The sequence below is a fragment of the Photinus pyralis genome, unplaced genomic scaffold, assembly GCF_008802855.1.
Source record: "Photinus pyralis isolate 1611_PpyrPB1 unplaced genomic scaffold, Ppyr1.3 Ppyr1.4_LG1, whole genome shotgun sequence".
NCBI classification, from domain to species: domain Eukaryota; kingdom Metazoa; phylum Arthropoda; class Insecta; order Coleoptera; family Lampyridae; genus Photinus; species Photinus pyralis.
Genome location: NW_022170249.1, coordinates 67878589 through 67895764, shown reverse-complemented (window position 1 = coordinate 67895764; position 17176 = coordinate 67878589). Strand labels below are relative to the sequence as shown.

At 35.3% G+C, this 17176-nt stretch overlaps 5 protein-coding genes and 1 long non-coding RNA gene across 7 annotated transcripts; 5 read left to right on the top strand and 1 right to left on the bottom strand.

Annotated features, from left to right (window-relative positions):
• Window positions 1–587: 587 nt before the first annotated feature.
• On the top strand, window positions 588–2865 carry LOC116160148 (gastrula zinc finger protein XlCGF46.1-like). Its single transcript, XM_031473287.1, has 2 exons — window positions 588–744; window positions 824–2865. Exons 1-2 carry the CDS (start codon window positions 690–692, stop codon window positions 2182–2184), a joined length of 1416 nt encoding a protein of 471 aa, XP_031329147.1. The 5' UTR covers window positions 588–689; the 3' UTR covers window positions 2185–2865.
• A 353-nt stretch (window positions 2866–3218) lies between these two features.
• On the top strand, window positions 3219–5201 carry LOC116160149. The gene is made up of 2 exons (XM_031473288.1): window positions 3219–3588; window positions 4515–5201. Exons 1-2 carry the CDS (start codon window positions 3229–3231, stop codon window positions 5121–5123), a joined length of 969 nt encoding a protein of 322 aa, XP_031329148.1. The 5' UTR covers window positions 3219–3228; the 3' UTR covers window positions 5124–5201.
• A 987-nt stretch (window positions 5202–6188) lies between these two features.
• LOC116159433 lies at window positions 6189–6475 on the top strand. The gene is made up of 2 exons (XR_004142985.1): window positions 6189–6306; window positions 6420–6475. It is a non-coding gene; the product is annotated as an uncharacterized LOC116159433 (long non-coding RNA).
• A 2935-nt stretch (window positions 6476–9410) lies between these two features.
• LOC116159738 (GDP-mannose 4,6 dehydratase-like) lies at window positions 9411–12117 on the bottom strand. Of its 2 annotated transcripts, XM_031472813.1 has the most exons (5): window positions 11982–12117; window positions 10171–10606; window positions 9887–10119; window positions 9627–9842; window positions 9411–9570 (listed from the first exon to the last, which is right to left on the bottom strand). In XM_031472813.1, the coding sequence occupies exons 1-5, from the start codon at window positions 12030–12032 to the stop codon at window positions 9439–9441; spliced, it is 1068 nt and encodes a 355-aa protein (XP_031328673.1). In that variant the 5' UTR covers window positions 12033–12117; the 3' UTR covers window positions 9411–9438. The 2 variants fall into 2 exon arrangements, with proteins under 2 accessions (XP_031328673.1, XP_031328672.1); XM_031472812.1 differs by having other exon boundaries at window positions 9887–10606.
• LOC116159739 (uncharacterized protein CG1161-like) lies at window positions 11969–12985 on the top strand. Its single transcript, XM_031472814.1, has 5 exons — window positions 11969–12110; window positions 12161–12227; window positions 12278–12402; window positions 12449–12689; window positions 12735–12985. Exons 2-5 carry the CDS (start codon window positions 12168–12170, stop codon window positions 12888–12890), a joined length of 582 nt encoding a protein of 193 aa, XP_031328674.1. The 5' UTR covers window positions 11969–12110; window positions 12161–12167; the 3' UTR covers window positions 12891–12985.
• A 2029-nt stretch (window positions 12986–15014) lies between these two features.
• Window positions 15015–15992, top strand: LOC116159740 (uncharacterized protein CG1161-like). Its single transcript, XM_031472816.1, has 4 exons — window positions 15015–15212; window positions 15264–15388; window positions 15435–15675; window positions 15721–15992. Exons 1-4 carry the CDS (start codon window positions 15153–15155, stop codon window positions 15874–15876), a joined length of 582 nt encoding a protein of 193 aa, XP_031328676.1. The 5' UTR covers window positions 15015–15152; the 3' UTR covers window positions 15877–15992.
• The last annotated feature ends 1184 nt before the right edge of the window (window positions 15993–17176 follow it).

Below are 17176 nucleotides of genomic sequence, written 5' to 3'. Positions count from 1 at the left end.
TGGATTTGTCAACAAAGTTGTTAACCTCAAATGAAAATTAAATTTTGATTGCTTGAAGAAACATGAATAAATTACAAGAATAAATAAGATTAGTAAAAACAAGTAATGAGTGCGTCTCTCAGCATCACAGTTGCCGCCGCTGTATTTTACTAGGTTGGTGCCACAAAAACAACTAGATTGATCCCTAGAATTGCACGATTCATGCAAGAAAAATAGCACCGGTCCTATAAAAATTGCATGCAAGTCTCTTGCAGCAATTGATCAGCTGGCTTTGAACTGCGCATGCCTTTCGCAATTTTTCTTGCAACTTGCATGCAATTGCAATTTTTATTGCTCCATGTCATGCGGGCTTAATGAGTTATTTTGTTTGTAATCCTTTGTTCACGTCAAGTCCTTGTGAGTACAATCACAATTACCAATTGGCAAAATCTGTAGCCAATGTGTATTTGAACTTAAGAATAAGGTATATAACCAAGATGAAAACACAACAAGAGACTTGTATATTTCTATATTTTTTATGACCCTTTTGTAATCATTTTGTGGACGCCTATGGTTAACAGGAAATCAAATTCGCCATTTGACACCACTTTTGCTTGATGTATTAAACTATAACAAGCACTCCTTCCTCTGGCTTCTTTATTCAAAGATTGTTACCATTTGTTTATTTTTATTTTTTTATTAATAAAACAATGTTACAACCAAATAATTTACTGGTGGCAGAACAAATTCTGTTAACTCAAGAAAGTAAGTGATGTCTGGTTGCCCTAGGCTCTCGCCTTGTATTTGATTTTTAACACATTTATGTATAACATAACATTGTTAGGTATGAATGTAGTCAATGGAGATAATGATACACTACTCATTAAAATCGAACCAAAACAAGAAGAAGAAATCAATTCCATTCTTCAGGGACACATTTCAGTAACTAACGAAGTTTCGGTGACAATAAAGGACGAAATTACCATTAGTACACCTTGTTCTAAATCTGTTTATAATGAACAAGTACAGCAACACTCTGACTTTCAACGTCACCTTTTAACTCCGTGCAAAACAGTGTCGAAGGATTTTAAATGTGCTCATTGTGATTACAAGACAAACAAGAAATATTCCTTTAACAAACACCTTTTAATACATAAACTTTCTAAAGATTTGAAATGTGATCATTGTGATTATAAGACAAATTTTAAATCCCACCTTAAACGGCACTTTTTAACACATAAAGTTTATAGCTCGGTTTCTAAGGATTTTAAATGTGCAAATTGTGATTATGGGACAAATAATAAAGGCAACTTTAAACAACATCTTCTAAAACACAAAGTGTGTAAAGTTTTTAGCTGTGCTGATTGTGGTTATGGGACTAATGTTAAAAGTAACATCAAACAACATCTTTTAAATCATAAAATTTCTAAAGATTTTAAATGTGCTGCTTGTGGTTATGGAACAAATGCTAAATACAACTTCATACGACACAGGTTGATACATAAAGTTTCTAAGGATTTTAAATGTGCTAGTTGTAATTACGAAACAAATGATAAATACTACTTCAAACAACATCTTTTGAAACATAAAGCTTCTATGGATTTTAAATGTGGTAATTGTGATTATGAGACAAACAATAAAACTAACTTTAACCACCACCTTTCAACGCATAAAGTTTCTAAGGCTTTTAAATGTGCTCATTGTGATTATGATACAAATTTTAAATCCCATCTTAAACGACACCTCAAACGGCACCTTTTAACACATACAGGTTCTAAGGATATTAAATGTGTTATTTGTAATTATGAGACAAACGATAAATTTAACTGGAACAGACACCTTTTAACACATAGAGTTTCTAAGGATTTTAAATGTGCCAACTGTGATTATGCGACAAATCATAAAGGCAACTTCGCACAACACCTTTTAACACATAAAGTTTCTAAGGATTTTAAGTGTGATACTTGTGATTATGGGACAAATGTTAAACGCTACTTCAAACGACATTTTTTAAAACATAAAGAGTCTAAGGATTTTAAATGTGCTAATTGTGATTATGAAACAAATGATAAACGCTACTTCAAACAACATCTTTTGAAACATAAAGCTTCTAAGGATTTTAAATGTGCTCATTGTGATTATGATACAAATTTTAAATCCCATCTTAAACAACACCTCAAACGGCGCCTTTTAACACATAGTTAAGGATATTAAATGTTAAATGCAACTTAAAATGACATATTTTATTGTTATTTATGTATTAAGGGCATACTATAGTAGTGTTGTTTATATTCTCGAGGGTGACGAGTTAAAATGCTCGAGAATTTGACTCCCTCGCCCCTGAAGCGGCTTCAGTTCGTAAATATTCCTGGAGAAATAATAGCTATCATTATTGACTTGTGATATAATTTACTATTTTAAAACAAATAAACATCTGGCTGTCATATTAATTAGTTTGTATTGTTGCTTTGGCTTATAACATAAATCTCTTACACTTCTTAAACTGTTACCGGCACCAGCACTTGACGTATCCCATGTCTTCTGTATAAAGCCAGTTGGACAAGAAATATTATTATACAAATTGAGAACTTTTTCTTAATCTGAACACATCACACACAAACGAAAATAAAAATAGGGAAGCCAAAGCAATTATCTCAATGGCAGCAATATTCAAATTAGCGAGATCTTTATTTGTTTTAAGAAGTTATTTTGGTTGCATAAAATTAGGCGCCCTTCAGAAGCGATTTTGTCATTTAAAAGTAGACATGTCTACTTCTTAATAAATAGCACTGTATATGTGGGTATTGGGTAATCCACGGAAATCCCAATATTGACCCAACATTTGTAATGATATGAAATGGGAATAAACTTATTAATCAATGGTATAGATTAGGAATTCGTGATCGGTAAAATTATCATAAAACTTATTTCAGTTTGTTCACGATTTTAGCAATCGTCAATCACATAATCATAAGTGAAAGTAAAGGCGAATTTACACGAGGACAGTAACTAAAGCAAGTTACTTTATTTAGCGACTGGCTGCGTGTAAACGTCCGATTTAGTACTTGAGACAGTAGGAAATTTAGTGGAAATTTTAGTCCAGTAGATAGAAGAGTATTCTATTTACTAAAGCCAGTAGGTACTCCCACCACATCATTTCTTTACTAAATCATGCACTTAGCACATGTAAACAGCTTTTCTTTAGTAACAAGTCATTGTTGAAATTGAAATTACGTATATATTTACAAAATGTCCACTTTGGCACGTTGGAACGAAGATACTACATTAAAATTCGTGCAGGAGTACAGGGTTAGAGAATGCTTGTGGAATACAAAGGCGGTAATATATAAAAATAGAAATGCTCGCGAAGCAGCATTCCGAGAACTTGAAGAGGTAATGGGAATAGAGGGTTTCGGTGTTAGCGAAATCAAAAACAAAATAAAGGCTTTGCGATCTACATATTCCCAAGAATTAAAAAAAATCAAAGATTCTAAGAAATCGGGAACTAGTGCAGACAGCGTGTATACACCTCACGTAAAGTGGTTCCAAGAAATGCACGCATTTCTACATTGTCTGGATAATAAAAGACCTACGCAAGATAATTTAGCGGTAAGTACATTTCGATACATAATTACAGTATTTTATAAGTGTTAACATATGTTCGTCAATACATATCTATTAATATTCAATATATCATCCGTTCTTGCCACGGAACAGCACCTTCTCCCACAAAATAATCACACAGCATGTCTCTTATCTGTCGTGCATATCTAGAAGAATGATTGCTTGTGCCTCCGGAGGTGGATCGAGGGATATTGGTACTATCATTTCTCCACGACCCTTGTGTAAAGCAACCATTGTCGATATCCTCCTCGTCTATAGATCCCCTGGGCATATAATTGCTTGCAGACGTTGTTCTTAACCAGTTATGGAGCGCACAACAAGTTCTAATGATTTTGTCTACAGTTGATGGTAAACATGACATGGGTTTTTCAAACACTCGAAATCTGCTCACAAGGATACCAAATGCATTTTCAACTATACGCCGCGCTCTAGACAGACGATAGTTAAAAATTTTTTGACCTTTGGTAAGCGATATCCGTGAATACGGTTTCATGAGATATTTTTTTAAAGGGAAAGCATCGTCTCCCACTATAAACCCATCGGCTGGCAATAAATCATTTTCCAAAGCGTCGTATAATAATGAATTGAGAAAAACCCCTCCATCTGATTGTCTTCCATTACATCCAATATTGATGTAGGTGAAACAATAATTGTAATCCACAACGGCCATCATAATAATGCTGTTAGTTCCCTTGTAATTAAAATAGTCGCTACCACAGTTAGCTGGTGCCCGTATATTGAAATGTTTCCCATCGATTGCCCCATAGCATCGTGGAAAATTCCATCGTTGACGAAAACCATTTTCAATTATTTGCCATTGTGTGTGGTTTTCTGGTACCTAGAAAAAAAATTATCCAACAATATTCTACGTAATCTCTTATTAATTTTATTAATTGCGTTATGGTTTTAAGATTGCAACTTCAACGCCAAATGAGACCTCGGACGCTAGTGATCAGGATTCTCCTTCCGGAAATGCTCAAGATGGGGAAGCAAAAATAATGGCAAGTGGATGCCAGAGTCACCCACAAAGCATCGCTGCTTTTGAACTTCCAAAAAGTAAAAAAAGGAAATCTAATATAGAACAAGTTTCTTCAGCAATTCATGATCTGAAAAAAATTGCAAAAGATGTGAATAAAGAACCTCTGGTGGAAAACGAATTTCTGGTTTTTGGTAAATGTGTAGCAGCACAGTTAATGAAATTAAGCACAGCTAGTGCTTTATTGGCCCAAGAAAAAATTCAATCAGTTCTAACACATTTTAGAATCCAAGAACTTGAAAAAATGTCTGGCACACCTTTGCGTCCTGTTCAATCACTTCATAGTTCTTTGTCTACAACGCCGATAGCATCACCATCGCCTTCATATTCAGACACGCATGAATTCCAACCATCAACATCATTTTCTTCACATCAATTTGGAGAACCAGGCAAAGATCATAATACAATGATCTTTGAACCAGGTATTAATAGTTACAGTGATATTGTGGCACAGGCGATATCAGCTATTCAGTATAATCCCTAACTTTTTGTACCTTCATACACATATCATATCGTATGTACATCGTATTGTATCATACATACTTGTAACAATAAAAATATAAAATAATACTTACCTTAATGTATTCCTTCAGTGCGACATATATTGCGTCACATACTTTGGGAATAAATTTTGAAATGGCTGGTCGGGAAACTCGAAACTACCTTTGTAAAGTTCTAAAACTATTTCCGGTTGCTAAATACGTCAATGTGATTTCTAGCTTTATCTTTGCCGGAATTGCATCTCTCATAATTGTATCACATGTTGTGATAAAAGGACTAATCTTGGCTAACAATATGTCAAATGCTTCCTTAGACATTCTCATGCAATTTCGGTATTCTCCTAAACCTTCCTCAGATAATTCTTTCAGCAGCATAGAAGAAAATCCATGGGTGCTTCGACGAGCTATCCATTTCCTAACCCACATACGCCTTTTTTTGTTTTGTTCGCGTCTTATTAGATCAATAATTTCGTCACATAGTACTATAATGCACTGGTTTACTGCGACACGAAGACCTACACTTTCAGTTGCTGCCATTTTAAATTAGTTACTAAATGAAATGTGACCTAAACTAGTGTAGACAAATACTAAATGCGTATGTGCTAAAAATTAGTAACTTGCTTTAGTCACTTGCTTTAGTTACTGTCCCCGTGTAAATTCGCCTTAAGGAGTACGTGATTTCGCAATCCTAAAGCGCCTACTACAGCAATCAAATCGATCATTCCGTTGTCTTTGAGGCGGAAATTTTCATTATGAGATAATTTAAAACAAGTTGTAATGCCGATCAGAATTTAATTAGCGAAGTTTTAAATTACCTATCTCATGAGCAATCTAACTCGACATAGACTAGAGCAGAAAAAGCTTTTAGGGAAAATTTGAAGTCTCTAGCTATTGTAATTGCTGAGATCTCAGTCGGCCATAACGAATATAATGGCGTGTTTTTTTCAAAAATGCGCTAAGAATACAAATGTTTTCTTGGAGCGCAATTCAATTTAAATTGCGCGCCTCGTTGTTAAGACCAACCTATTTAACTCGTAACCGGATGCGCAGTAACCTTTGGCGAATGGCGTAACAAGTAACAAACATCAAAGTGCCCTGTGCCGACACAAAAAAGTGTAGTGTGTGCTTTGTGTGTAGACTGTGAAATTTGTCTTATTCAACACTCAGGTAGGAAAATCTCCCAGTATTCTCCCTCCTGTATTATTTAATACCAAAATAGATTTTTGATAAACCAAAACCTGAACAATTTTTTAACATGTTTATCCAGTTATTGTTATTAGGTATGGATGGCAATAATGACACACCGCTCATTAAAATCGAACCAATACGAGAAGAAGAAATCCATTCCTTTCTTCAGGAACAGCACATTTCAGTAAGGAACGAAATTTTGGTGACAGTAAAGGACGAAATTACTATTGGTACTAAATCTCCTTATAACGAAGAAGTACAGCAACACTCTGACTTTCAGTATCACCTTTTATCTCGGTGTAAAACAGCATCTAACGATTTTAAATGTGCTCATTGTGATTATGGGACAAACAAGAAATATTCCTTTAACCAACACCTTTTAACACATAAGCTGTCTAAAGATTTGAAATGTGCTCATTGTGATTATGAAACAAATTCTAAATCCCATATTAAACGGCACCTTTTAACTCATACTGGTTCTAAGGATCTTAAATGTGGTATTTGTAAATATGAGACCAACAATAAATCTTATTGGAACAAACACCTTCTAACACATAAAGTTTCTAAGGATTTTAAATGTGCTAATTGTGATTATGGGACAAATAATAAAGGCAACTTTAAACAACATCTTCTAAAACATAAAGTTTCTAAAGATTTTAAATGTGCTGATTGTGATTATGGGACAAATGATAACCGTTGCTTCAAACAACATCTTTTAAATCATACAATTTCTAAGGTTTTTAAATGTGCTGATTGTGATTATGGGACAAATGCTAAACGCAACTTCATACGACATCTTTTAAAACATAAAGTTTCAAAGGATTTGAAATGTGTTGTTTGTGATTTTGAGACAAACGATAAATACTACTTCAAACAACATCTTTTGAAACATAATGTTTCTATGGATTTGTGGAAATGTGGTAGTTGTGATTATGTGACAAATACTCAATCTTGTCTGAAACAACACCTTTTAAAACATAATGTTTCTTATGATTTTAAATGTGGTCATTGTGATTATGAGACAAATGTTAAAACCCATCTTAAACGACACCTTGTAACACATAAAGTTTCTAAGGATCTTAAATGTGCTAATTGTAATTATAAGACAAATTTTAAAACCCATCTTAAGCAGCACCTTTTAACACATAAAGTTTCTAAGGATTTTAAGTGTGATACTTGTGATTATGGGACAAATGTTAAACGGTACTTCAAACGACATTTTTTAAAACATAAAGAGTCTAAGGATTTAAAATGTGCTAATTGTGATTATGAAACAAATGATAAACAATACTTCAAACAACATCTTTTGAAACATAAAATTTCTAAAGATTTTAAATGTGCTACTTGTAATTATGGGACTAATGTTAAACGGGACTTCAAACGACATTTTTTAAAGCATATAGGGTCTAAGAATTTTAAGTGTGCTAAATGTGACTATGAGACAAATGATAAACAATGCTTCAAACAACATCTTTTGCAACATCCGATTTCTAAGGATTTTAAATGTGCTGATTGTGGTTATGGGACAAATGTTAAAGGCAACTTAAAACGACATCTTTTAAAACATAAAGTTTCTAAGGATTTTAAATGTGCTAAATGTGATTATGAGACAAATGTTAAAGAATGCTTCAAACTACATATTTTAAATCATAAAGTTTCTATAGATTTTAAATGTGCTGATTGTGATTATGGGACAAATAATAAATACCTGTTGAAACGACATCTTTTAAAACATAAACTTTCTAAGGATTTTAAATGTGCCAATTGTGATTATGGGACAAATATTAAAACCCATTTTAAACAGCACGTTTTGAAACATAAAAGTGTCTAAGTTTTAAGTGTGCTAATTGTGATTTTGAGATAAATAATATAATTATGTTCTTTTCAATTTTGACCTCCATCTTGTAGAGAACACCTAAAGATGATGTTAAGTCGAAACACGTAGTGTCTGTCCTTTTTTTTACACTTCATGTACCTAATTATATTGTTTTGAGTCCGTTTGTTCTAACTTTATAAACTCTCTTCCCATTTCGAGTACAGAATGAACTTCATACCAAATCATTTGGATTGATTAGCGACTTCAATTCTTCGTGTACTAATCTGCCTTTTTTTAGTGTAATTAACTTTTACATCACAACTGCAATATACAAAAATTACAATCAGAGGAAATAACTTGAATTTGAATACCTAATTTAAATTTGACGTTAATTTAATACAACATTTGATACGCCAAAATGGTCAGCTCACTATAGATTTCAAAGGGACTGCACTTCTTTTCCATTTGTAAATAATAGGTAACATTTCGAAGTCTCTTACGTAAAGTACGTGAAATACATTTTTCATTAGCTGGACCTTCTACAATCCAGAAGGTATCTGAAGGTCTAGGATACGGTACATAACCTTCAACTAGATATTTCGGGATTAATGCCGCAATAGATTTTTATCCCTTCGGCATCTACCTCTGCACAGGCGAAAAATGTGTTAATGTTACCTCTTGCTCCAGATTTCTCCCCAATATTTACCCTCTGTGAACAATGATTCGGAATTTTCTTCGCCTAGGTTCTTTTATCAGATGAGTATTTCTTTGGCTTTAAATGCATTCTGTCTAAATTTGTAGGAACTCTAGTCGGCATTTTCATTCATTTTACACTTTTAAGTGATTGCAACCTACCTTTCGCACCGTAGGGAATCCGGCCATTGTTCAGTGAGAGGTTTGTATTACTATCTGGTGTTCCGAGTTCGTGTTTTTCCCGCTTTTTGTTAGCGCGGGAGCTGTCGACTTGGGTAGTGTAGATCACAACTTATGCTCATATGTCTATGGTAAGGGTAACCGATAATATCAAATATATGAAAAGTTTCAGAGCCAAATATTAGGAGGTACTATATAGGTGCGTTGGTTTATACGTTCCGATGACTCTTTTTGCACAAAGCGCTCGTTTATTGGTATACCAGAAAAAACGTTAACTCGGTACTCAACTGTTTCATTACTTTGATTGCAAAATGATGCATTTATAGTAATTTGAAAGGGTATACCACATGTACCTATAATAATAAAAATGAAGTGGAAATAAATAGAATTAAACTGCAGATTGAAAATCATTGATTTGTAAATTATGACAACGGATTATTTTTCATCAACTGAATATCCGAATCCATCATATCCTTAACTAATTCCTCAAACTTAATCTTCACTTGCCACCCCAATTCCCGTTGGGCTTTGCTAGAATCTCCAAGCAGTAGGTCCTGAAACAGAAGAGTTAGTGAAAATGACACAAGACTTCCAATCTTTCCTTTCGTACCACTTCAGTAGGTCGGAAATACTTCGCGTCCACTTTAACACGGATTATTCCCGTATCCTTCTCCTTTCCAATTTCGTTTAAGCCTTCGCCTTCCCAAACGATTTCTTTCCCAATGTAGCGAAAGACGGTTTCCACAAATTCCCGCACGCTGCGAGTTTGTCCGGACGCAATCACGTAATCTTTGGGAGCGTCCTGCTGGAGCATCAACCACATTACCTACGAAAAAGCTGATCATAGTGAAAACGCAGGTGAATACCGACTTCTACGTAGTCCTTCGCGTGGCCCCAGTCTCTCTTCGAGTCCAAATTTCCTAGAACGACGTACTCTGAGAGACCCAAATGGATTTTGGCAACTTCCCTCGTAATTTTTCTGGTAACAAATGTCTCACCGCGCCGCGGACTTTCATGGTTAAACAAAATTCCATTACAAGCGTACATATCGTAAGCCTCCCGGTAGTTGATGACAATCCAATAGGCATACAACTTAGCGCAAGCTATTAATAAGAGGCTGTACGGCGAAGTGCATTCTAGACCGTAATACTTACCGTAAGGAGATCTTGGATAAAAAGGCGTGCTTTCTGTTTGAGGAATTTCCTGAACCTTGCCATAGAGCTCGGACGTAGACGCTTGATAGAATTTCACCTTTTTCTCCAGGCCGCATGTGCGTATCGCATCTAAAAGCCTTAAGGTGCCCACCGCATCGACTTCGGCCGTGTATTCACTAAGGTCGAAGGAAACCTTTACGTGACTCTGCGCTCCTAAGTTATAAATTTCACGAGGGAGTACTTCTTTGATGATCTTCACGAGGCAACTGGAATCGGTAAGGTCACCATAGAGAAGATGCATCTTTCCTCCACTGTGCTTATATTTATCATCGTACAGATGGTTGATTCGAGAAGTGTTAAACGTACTGGAACGCCTAATGATTCCATACACTTCATATCCTTTACTTAGTAAAAACTCAGTCAGATATGAACCATCCTATAAAACAGAATTAGGTCCTTAGAGGGTGTAATAACGACATTTCAGCTAAACGCGTGGGTGCACTCAAGAAGAAACAGATTCTTCATCGACCGCAATGGTTTTTGGACCTCAATTATTTAAGTATTTATTATAAAGTTTTGCAATTGTAGAATTCTGGAGGTTCTTCATTATGTTCTAGAAATTTTTATAGCCCTTAAAAAGATTTCAGACAATTATAAAAGTCAATTTTGAAAATATGGGGTGAGTGACTTCACGCAAATTCGTAATTTACGCACTAACAAAAAATTCTAGTACTGATCTCATTACCTCTCTTAGTGCCGATTTATTTTTATTTTTAAAAGAGCGAGAGGTCCCGAAACGTCGTTCCACCGTGTTCCTCCTCAAATCGAGCACTGCTAATTAATACCTAGGGCAATACATTTGGACCTAATAAACGACTGTCCACGGAAGGTTGTTTGATAGCGATCAAAACGTAATAGAAGAGAAGAGGATGTCCAAAGGTTCTTTATTCAGATAACGGAAGACCGCGGAACGTCATTAGCGAACAAGATTTAATATCAGGAAGACAATGGAGAAGGGCAAAGGAATTATTAGTAAATGAATTTTGGAGTAGATGGGTGTAAGACTATACTCCAACTCTAACGCGAAGGACAAAGTAGTTTACAAATTAAAGAAGCGGAGCGAAAAGTAAAATCTGCCGGAGACTTAGTTTTAATTGTGGATGGTGGTTGTAGGAAGAGTGGGAAAAACTTACCCAGGCAAGGATGGGGTTGTGTAGGCATTCACCCTTGCACACTTGGGTAGTAGGCATTGGGAGTAGTCAAGATAAAAAGAAAATATAGCCGACAAATAAAGAATTCCTTTACTTTCTCAAAGGTCTTTGGACGTAACACCCTGTATAAAACTGACTAAGAACGTTAAAAATAGTTGCAAACTTTGTTGAAACGCACTGTGTGGTAAAAGTACACGATTTTCACGCCCACTTGATAGTTAAATGGTGTTTGGTATCGTTATCGTATTGTATTAACAAAATAAATGATATGTACTGATAAGCAACTTTGAAGCTATGCAAAGGTGTGTTGCCATGTGCTTTAGGTACATAGAAATAAAATAGCAAATTATGAACAATTGATTCATAAAATTTCTCGTACAGATGTATTTATAAATGATGAGAACCTGATCACGGACGTAACTGATTCAAAAAAGTAGAAAACTACTTTACCGAACAGGTAAATCCTGTCATCGTCATCTGTCAAATACAAATCATTTGTAAACGTCAAAATACTCATACGAAAGTAATAAATTAATGATAATTGTCTCACGGATTTTGGTGGGTGCACAAAGCAAAAATCATTGAGAAAACAAAACTTACCTGCCCTGTAATGCCAGTAATCAAAGCAACTTTCTCATTTTCAGAAGTCATCTTGCCAACTCCAGTAGGTGATTAAGCGTCAGCTGTTAGTGCCACATACAATGCTTATCACAAAGTAATTACTCAAAGGTAAATATACCTTCAATATTTCATTCATTTGACACAATTTATACCTTCAGCGTTTAAATGTGGCCGCCAATGTTTACGGTTTTTCTGCCCTTGGTCGTGTCAATTGTTCTTGTTCACGTAAGTCACGTTTGCTTGTAATAATTGTAATTACAAGTAACTTTTTCTAGGGTCAAGCATATGAGAACACTCGATGTATTTGCGGATGTCCCAGTATTGCGCTGGTAACAAACAGTACAGATGTCACGTTGAACACTCGTAATTTTCATATCGCTAATGTGCCACCAAATAAATGGTAGATGACTGATAGATGCAACCTTAAATTTACTTGTCTATTTTAGTAACTGCGATGGGGTGATCGTGCCAAAGCTCGGTGACAAGATCAAAGGACGAGAGAACGAGTTCTGCCCCCGTTGCGAATGTAAATATGAGCATCGTAACGTTACCATTATTAAAGTTGTGGTCATAATCGTTATATGGGTTATTTCGATCCTGGTAATATATATGGCTTTCTTGATTATCTTGGATCCGCTATTGAATAAACGCGCCAAAGGAAATTATCAAGAACATACAAATGAAGAGGTAATCTAATTAATGTATAGAATCGTTGGTATCTAGTCTGTATAGGATGAAACGGCAGCTGGTGTGGGGGGTCCTATGTCTCATAATATGAGTGTACGAGGGAATGTATTGAATAGAGTTGGACATCAACAAGACAAATGGAAACGGCAGGTTAAAGAACAACGACGTAATATTTATGATCGTCATACTATGCTTAATTGAACAGTCTAATACATGTATAGCCTAGTGTAAGGTACTTGTTTTAATCTTATTTTATTGTATCTACATATTGTAAATATACGTACTTTTTAACTTTATTAACGTTGTTTTGCTCAACAAGCAGTGGTGTAATGATAAATGTTGATGCCCTTGGGTCCCTGCAATGGAAGGGCTCCAAATAAAACATGACAAATTCACTTTATTGTACATACTTTGCGAGATATCTCTTCCAGCACTTCACTCTTGCTGCCCTTTGTGCTTTCCACTTCTGTGCATTACATAGCATGTCCTCTTCCTCTCCACAGATTCTTCATTTTCTTCTTTTCTCTACTTCTTCATCCTTTGTCCTTTTTTTACCCTTGGTTCTTATATGTATATTCACTTTAATATCCTGTTCTATATTTCTCCAAATTCTTTCCTTCTATCCAGGATTCTACCAGACCCATGACATCATATTGAGCGTCCTCTACATTTTTATTTCGTTTGGCTCCTTCAACTTTCACTTACCCCGCTTAATTTCCCCCTTTGTTTTCAGATATGTTAGTTCCGCGATTATTACCTTATTTCCCCCTATTTCAATTCTGTTCTCGCCTCTTTTACGTTCGCATCCACTTGTAGGTTTTCTTTTAACCACTCTTCCCTGCTTTCTCTCTGTTTTCCTTTTTCTGTCTTATTTAATCCTTTTAATGTTGTATTGTTTCTTACCTTCTCATTTTTCTTTCTATTTTGTTCCTAAGCATAGTTTTGCGATCCTTTCCATTAGTCCTTATCCCATTGCCCTTTCTCTTCCTTTCTTCCATCATCTTTTTCAATTGATCTATTTTCTTTTGTCTCATTTGCCGCCCTTCTTTGATATTTCCTGCTTAATTTATGTTTATTGATTACTTGGTCTTGTCCCTGAAGTAACATTCATATAAGTTTTGATCATTTTATGTTAATATGTGGAAATTACAGATTCGTTTGACGTATGTACTGACTTGTTGTTTGCAAATAACAATTTTCTCCGTGAATGAAGCAGTCACATGGGGTGGTAAAAACTGTAGTCAAAATTGTGCTAGGACACCTAATTCCGTGATTCTCTTCGACATTCATCTGTAGGCTCGAAACCCCGAAACAAGGGACGGGTTACCTATCTTGCCGGAGCGGGATTACGCTAATGAAAGCTCTTCAGTTTAGAATCTATGTGTGATAAATAAGTTACGATTCGAAATTTCCCCATATCTTGTTTTTAGTTAAATTTGCCTACAAGGCCATGTAACTTTCCATCTAGCGTTTAACAAAAGGACTTTATTGCACCAAAGATGAGTTACATCCGGTGTATTACACCCTTTCTTAGAATCGTGGTACCTGCTTACTTGACCCATAACTCCCAAAACTTGTTTTTAATCTATTTGTTACCTCTTGAAGTTTACCTGCTACTTTTGTGATGATATAATTTTATGTTACACATTCACATCATTACAAACAATTAATTTTACAACACAATTTGATATAAATTTGACGGCTGGTTTTTTTATTGGTAAGTTCCTTTTTTCCCCAGCCTAATTCTATTTTTATTCGGTGAACGACCATTTTAAAGAGGCGATCGGAGGGCTAATATAATTTTCAAACGTAAATATTGTGACAGTAATTCGCAACGAAAGCGTTAGAGTCCGAGTGCAAAACATTTCGTTGCGCCAAATGTGTTGTGGCACGTTATGTAATAACCAGTGTATTAATCGAAGTTGTGCATATAATTTGTTTATATACGTGGTGTTCATAACATTATTATGATCAAAACGGTTACCGGTAAAAGGGTTAAAGACAATTAATTCAAGTTTCTGTTTGCTGTTAAAACCCTAAGTTCACTTAATTAAAATCAAAGTAAGCACGTACCATAAGCAAATTGATGGAGGTTACTTTGCAAATCTTACGAAACCTGAACAAAACAAATGCTTACCTAATTAATATGTACCCACAATTACCTCCAACTATATATAGCTTATCTACACTCATTGGCGACTTAAAATACTTTATATTAAATTCAATTTATTGACTTACATATATTATACAAAACCAAACTCAATATTGTATTTGGGGTTATCACAGGTTAAATAAGCAGATAAAAATAAGAGAATTATAAACGAAAGCATGTACAATAACTCCCATATTTCTAACCATATTAAAATATAGTGCTAACTTTAATAATGCGCGGCAGTATGCATAATGCGCAATAACTCTAATATTTCATTCATTTGACGCAATTTATACCTTATCAGCGTTTAAATGTCGTCGCCAATGTTTACAGTTTTTTTGCCCTTGGTCGTGTCAATCGTTCTCGTTCACGTAAAGTCAAGGTAATTACAACTTACAAGTAAAAGTAACGTTTTCTTGTAGGGTCAAGCATATGAAAATACTCGATGTATTTGTGGGTGCCCCAGTATTGCGCTGGTAACAAACAGTACGGCTGTCACGTTGAACATTCGTAATTTTCACATCGCAAATGTCCCACCAAATAAATGGTAGATGACTGATAGATGCAACGATAAATTTACTGGTCAATTTTAGTAACTGCGATGGTGTCATTGTGCCAAAGCTTGGTGACAAGATCAAGGGACGAGAGAATGAGTTCTGCCTCCGTTGCGAATGTAAATATGAGCATCGTAACGTTACCATTATTAGAGTTGTGGTCATAATCCTTATATGGGTTATTTCGATTCTGGTAATATATATGGCTTTCTTGATTATCTTGGAGCCACTACTTAAAAAACGCGCCAAAGGAAATTATCAAGAACATACAAATGAAGAGGTAATCTAATTAATGTATCGAATCGTTGCTATCTAGTCTGTATAGGATGAAACGGCAGCAGGTGTAGAGGGTCCTATGTCTCATGATATGAGTGTACGAGGAAATGTATTGAATAGAGTTGGGCATCAACAAGACAAATGGAAGCGGCAGGTTAAAGAACAACGACGTAATATTTATGATCGTCATACTATGCTTAATTGATCAGTAAAATAATGTTGTTTACTTTATGGTAAAATATATGTACCTATAGCGTAAGGTAATTTTAATTTTATTTTGATATGTACATTGTAAATATACGTACTTTTTAAGTATTTTGAGATCGTTGTGTGAGAGCAGTGTTAGCATAATCTTGCCCCCGAGATAGATAACTCGCCCCTCGTTCGAGGTTTCGATTTCGATATCAGTAATGTTAAACAATGTTTGTCTGTATACGAAGGAAATGGTGTCTTGAATAAGTTTTGCCGATTTTGCACTTTTGGTCAGTTCATTTTGAATGTTAGCGTCACTTTGCTTTCTGCATCCAGTCAGTATAGTTCAATTTTTTGTATGATTTGTGCCATTAGCCATTTCAAAAAGGTAATGTCCTTAGTTTTAATTGAAATCACTTATTGGGAATTATGTTGCCTTCGGCAACTTAGAAGTAAGCGATTGAATAGGCAGTTGGGACGCATACAGGAACCAAGACCAAGCGATGCTGCGATGCGACTGTTACAAACTTCCGGATGGTATTTATCCATCAACACTCGGAGGTTAAGTTTACCGAAGAGGGATCACGGTGCATTAAGATCTGGACCCTCAACGGAATCGATCAACTTGACAAAGGCAATAGGTAACAGTTGTTCTCATGAATCACACTTTCTGTGCATTGTCCACTTTTCCGGGGTCATATTCAAATAAGCCGATGATGATGATAAAGAAGGCGTCAAAAGAAATGGAAGTGGAGCAAAGAATAAGCCTTAACGGCCTGGGACTCGCAGGCATTGGGTAAGCTAGGCCAAGCTAGTGCAAATTAACCTACATCACTCAAAGGCTGGCACAGCTTTTGCTAGTTTCCAGTCATTTCAACGATTGCTTTTCGTTGAATATTAATTACAATTTTAGTATTCGAGTTGCTCGACGTGACAAACGTTACTGTTATTCTCGCACCATTCATACACCTCTCATTTTGTTATCGTGTTTTATCTGATTCCAAATTTTGGCAGACAGCGCCCTTCTGAATTCAGACGGCTGCAGTCAAGCATCAATAAGGTATTATAATGTCGTCGTTCCTCTGCGAGTTTAACGTTTGAAGCACTTTACTGGTATGCAAAAAACGTTTTTTGGAAATTTCAAAGGCACCCTTGATTTTTCTAAAATTGTCACAAACTAGTTTCCAACAAAGCAGGACTGATACTCAGAAGCTCAACATTCAATTCAAAAATTTTACAAGACAACCAATCGGAAGACACACTATATATCCTAATATTTCTATGATCAATTTGAATTTTGTATGTGATGTGAA

What these genes read in the sequence shown, in the direction of transcription:
- LOC116160148 (XM_031473287.1), top strand. Translation starts at nt 690, where the DNA reads ATGTTACAACCAAATAATTTACTGGTGGCAGAACAAATTCTGTTAACT. An exon ending in AATTCTGTTAACTCAAGAAA is followed by an intron (nt 745 to 823) that starts GTAAGTGATGTC and finishes TAACATTGTTAG; the next exon opens with GTATGAATGTAGTCAATGGA.
- LOC116160149 (XM_031473288.1), top strand. Translation starts at nt 3,229, where the DNA reads ATGTCCACTTTGGCACGTTGGAACGAAGATACTACATTAAAATTCGTG. An exon ending in CTACGCAAGATAATTTAGCG is followed by an intron (nt 3,589 to 4,514) that starts GTAAGTACATTT and finishes TATGGTTTTAAG; the next exon opens with ATTGCAACTTCAACGCCAAA.
- LOC116159738 (XM_031472812.1), bottom strand. Translation starts at nt 12,032, where the DNA reads ATGACTTCTGAAAATGAGAAAGTTGCTTTGATTACTGGCATTACAGGG. An exon ending in TTACTGGCATTACAGGGCAG is followed by an intron (nt 10,607 to 11,981) that starts GTAAGTTTTGTT and finishes TCTGTTTTATAG; the next exon opens with GATGGTTCATATCTGACTGA. An exon ending in ATTTCCGACCTACTGAAGTG is followed by an intron (nt 9,571 to 9,626) that starts GTACGAAAGGAA and finishes CTTCTGTTTCAG; the next exon opens with GACCTACTGCTTGGAGATTC.
- LOC116159739 (XM_031472814.1), top strand. Translation starts at nt 12,168, where the DNA reads ATGTGGCCGCCAATGTTTACGGTTTTTCTGCCCTTGGTCGTGTCAATT. An exon ending in AATGTGCCACCAAATAAATG is followed by an intron (nt 12,403 to 12,448) that starts GTAGATGACTGA and finishes TGTCTATTTTAG; the next exon opens with TAACTGCGATGGGGTGATCG. An exon ending in AAGAACATACAAATGAAGAG is followed by an intron (nt 12,690 to 12,734) that starts GTAATCTAATTA and finishes TAGTCTGTATAG; the next exon opens with GATGAAACGGCAGCTGGTGT.
- LOC116159740 (XM_031472816.1), top strand. Translation starts at nt 15,153, where the DNA reads ATGTCGTCGCCAATGTTTACAGTTTTTTTGCCCTTGGTCGTGTCAATC. An exon ending in TGTCAATCGTTCTCGTTCAC is followed by an intron (nt 15,213 to 15,263) that starts GTAAAGTCAAGG and finishes GTTTTCTTGTAG; the next exon opens with GGTCAAGCATATGAAAATAC. An exon ending in AATGTCCCACCAAATAAATG is followed by an intron (nt 15,389 to 15,434) that starts GTAGATGACTGA and finishes GGTCAATTTTAG; the next exon opens with TAACTGCGATGGTGTCATTG.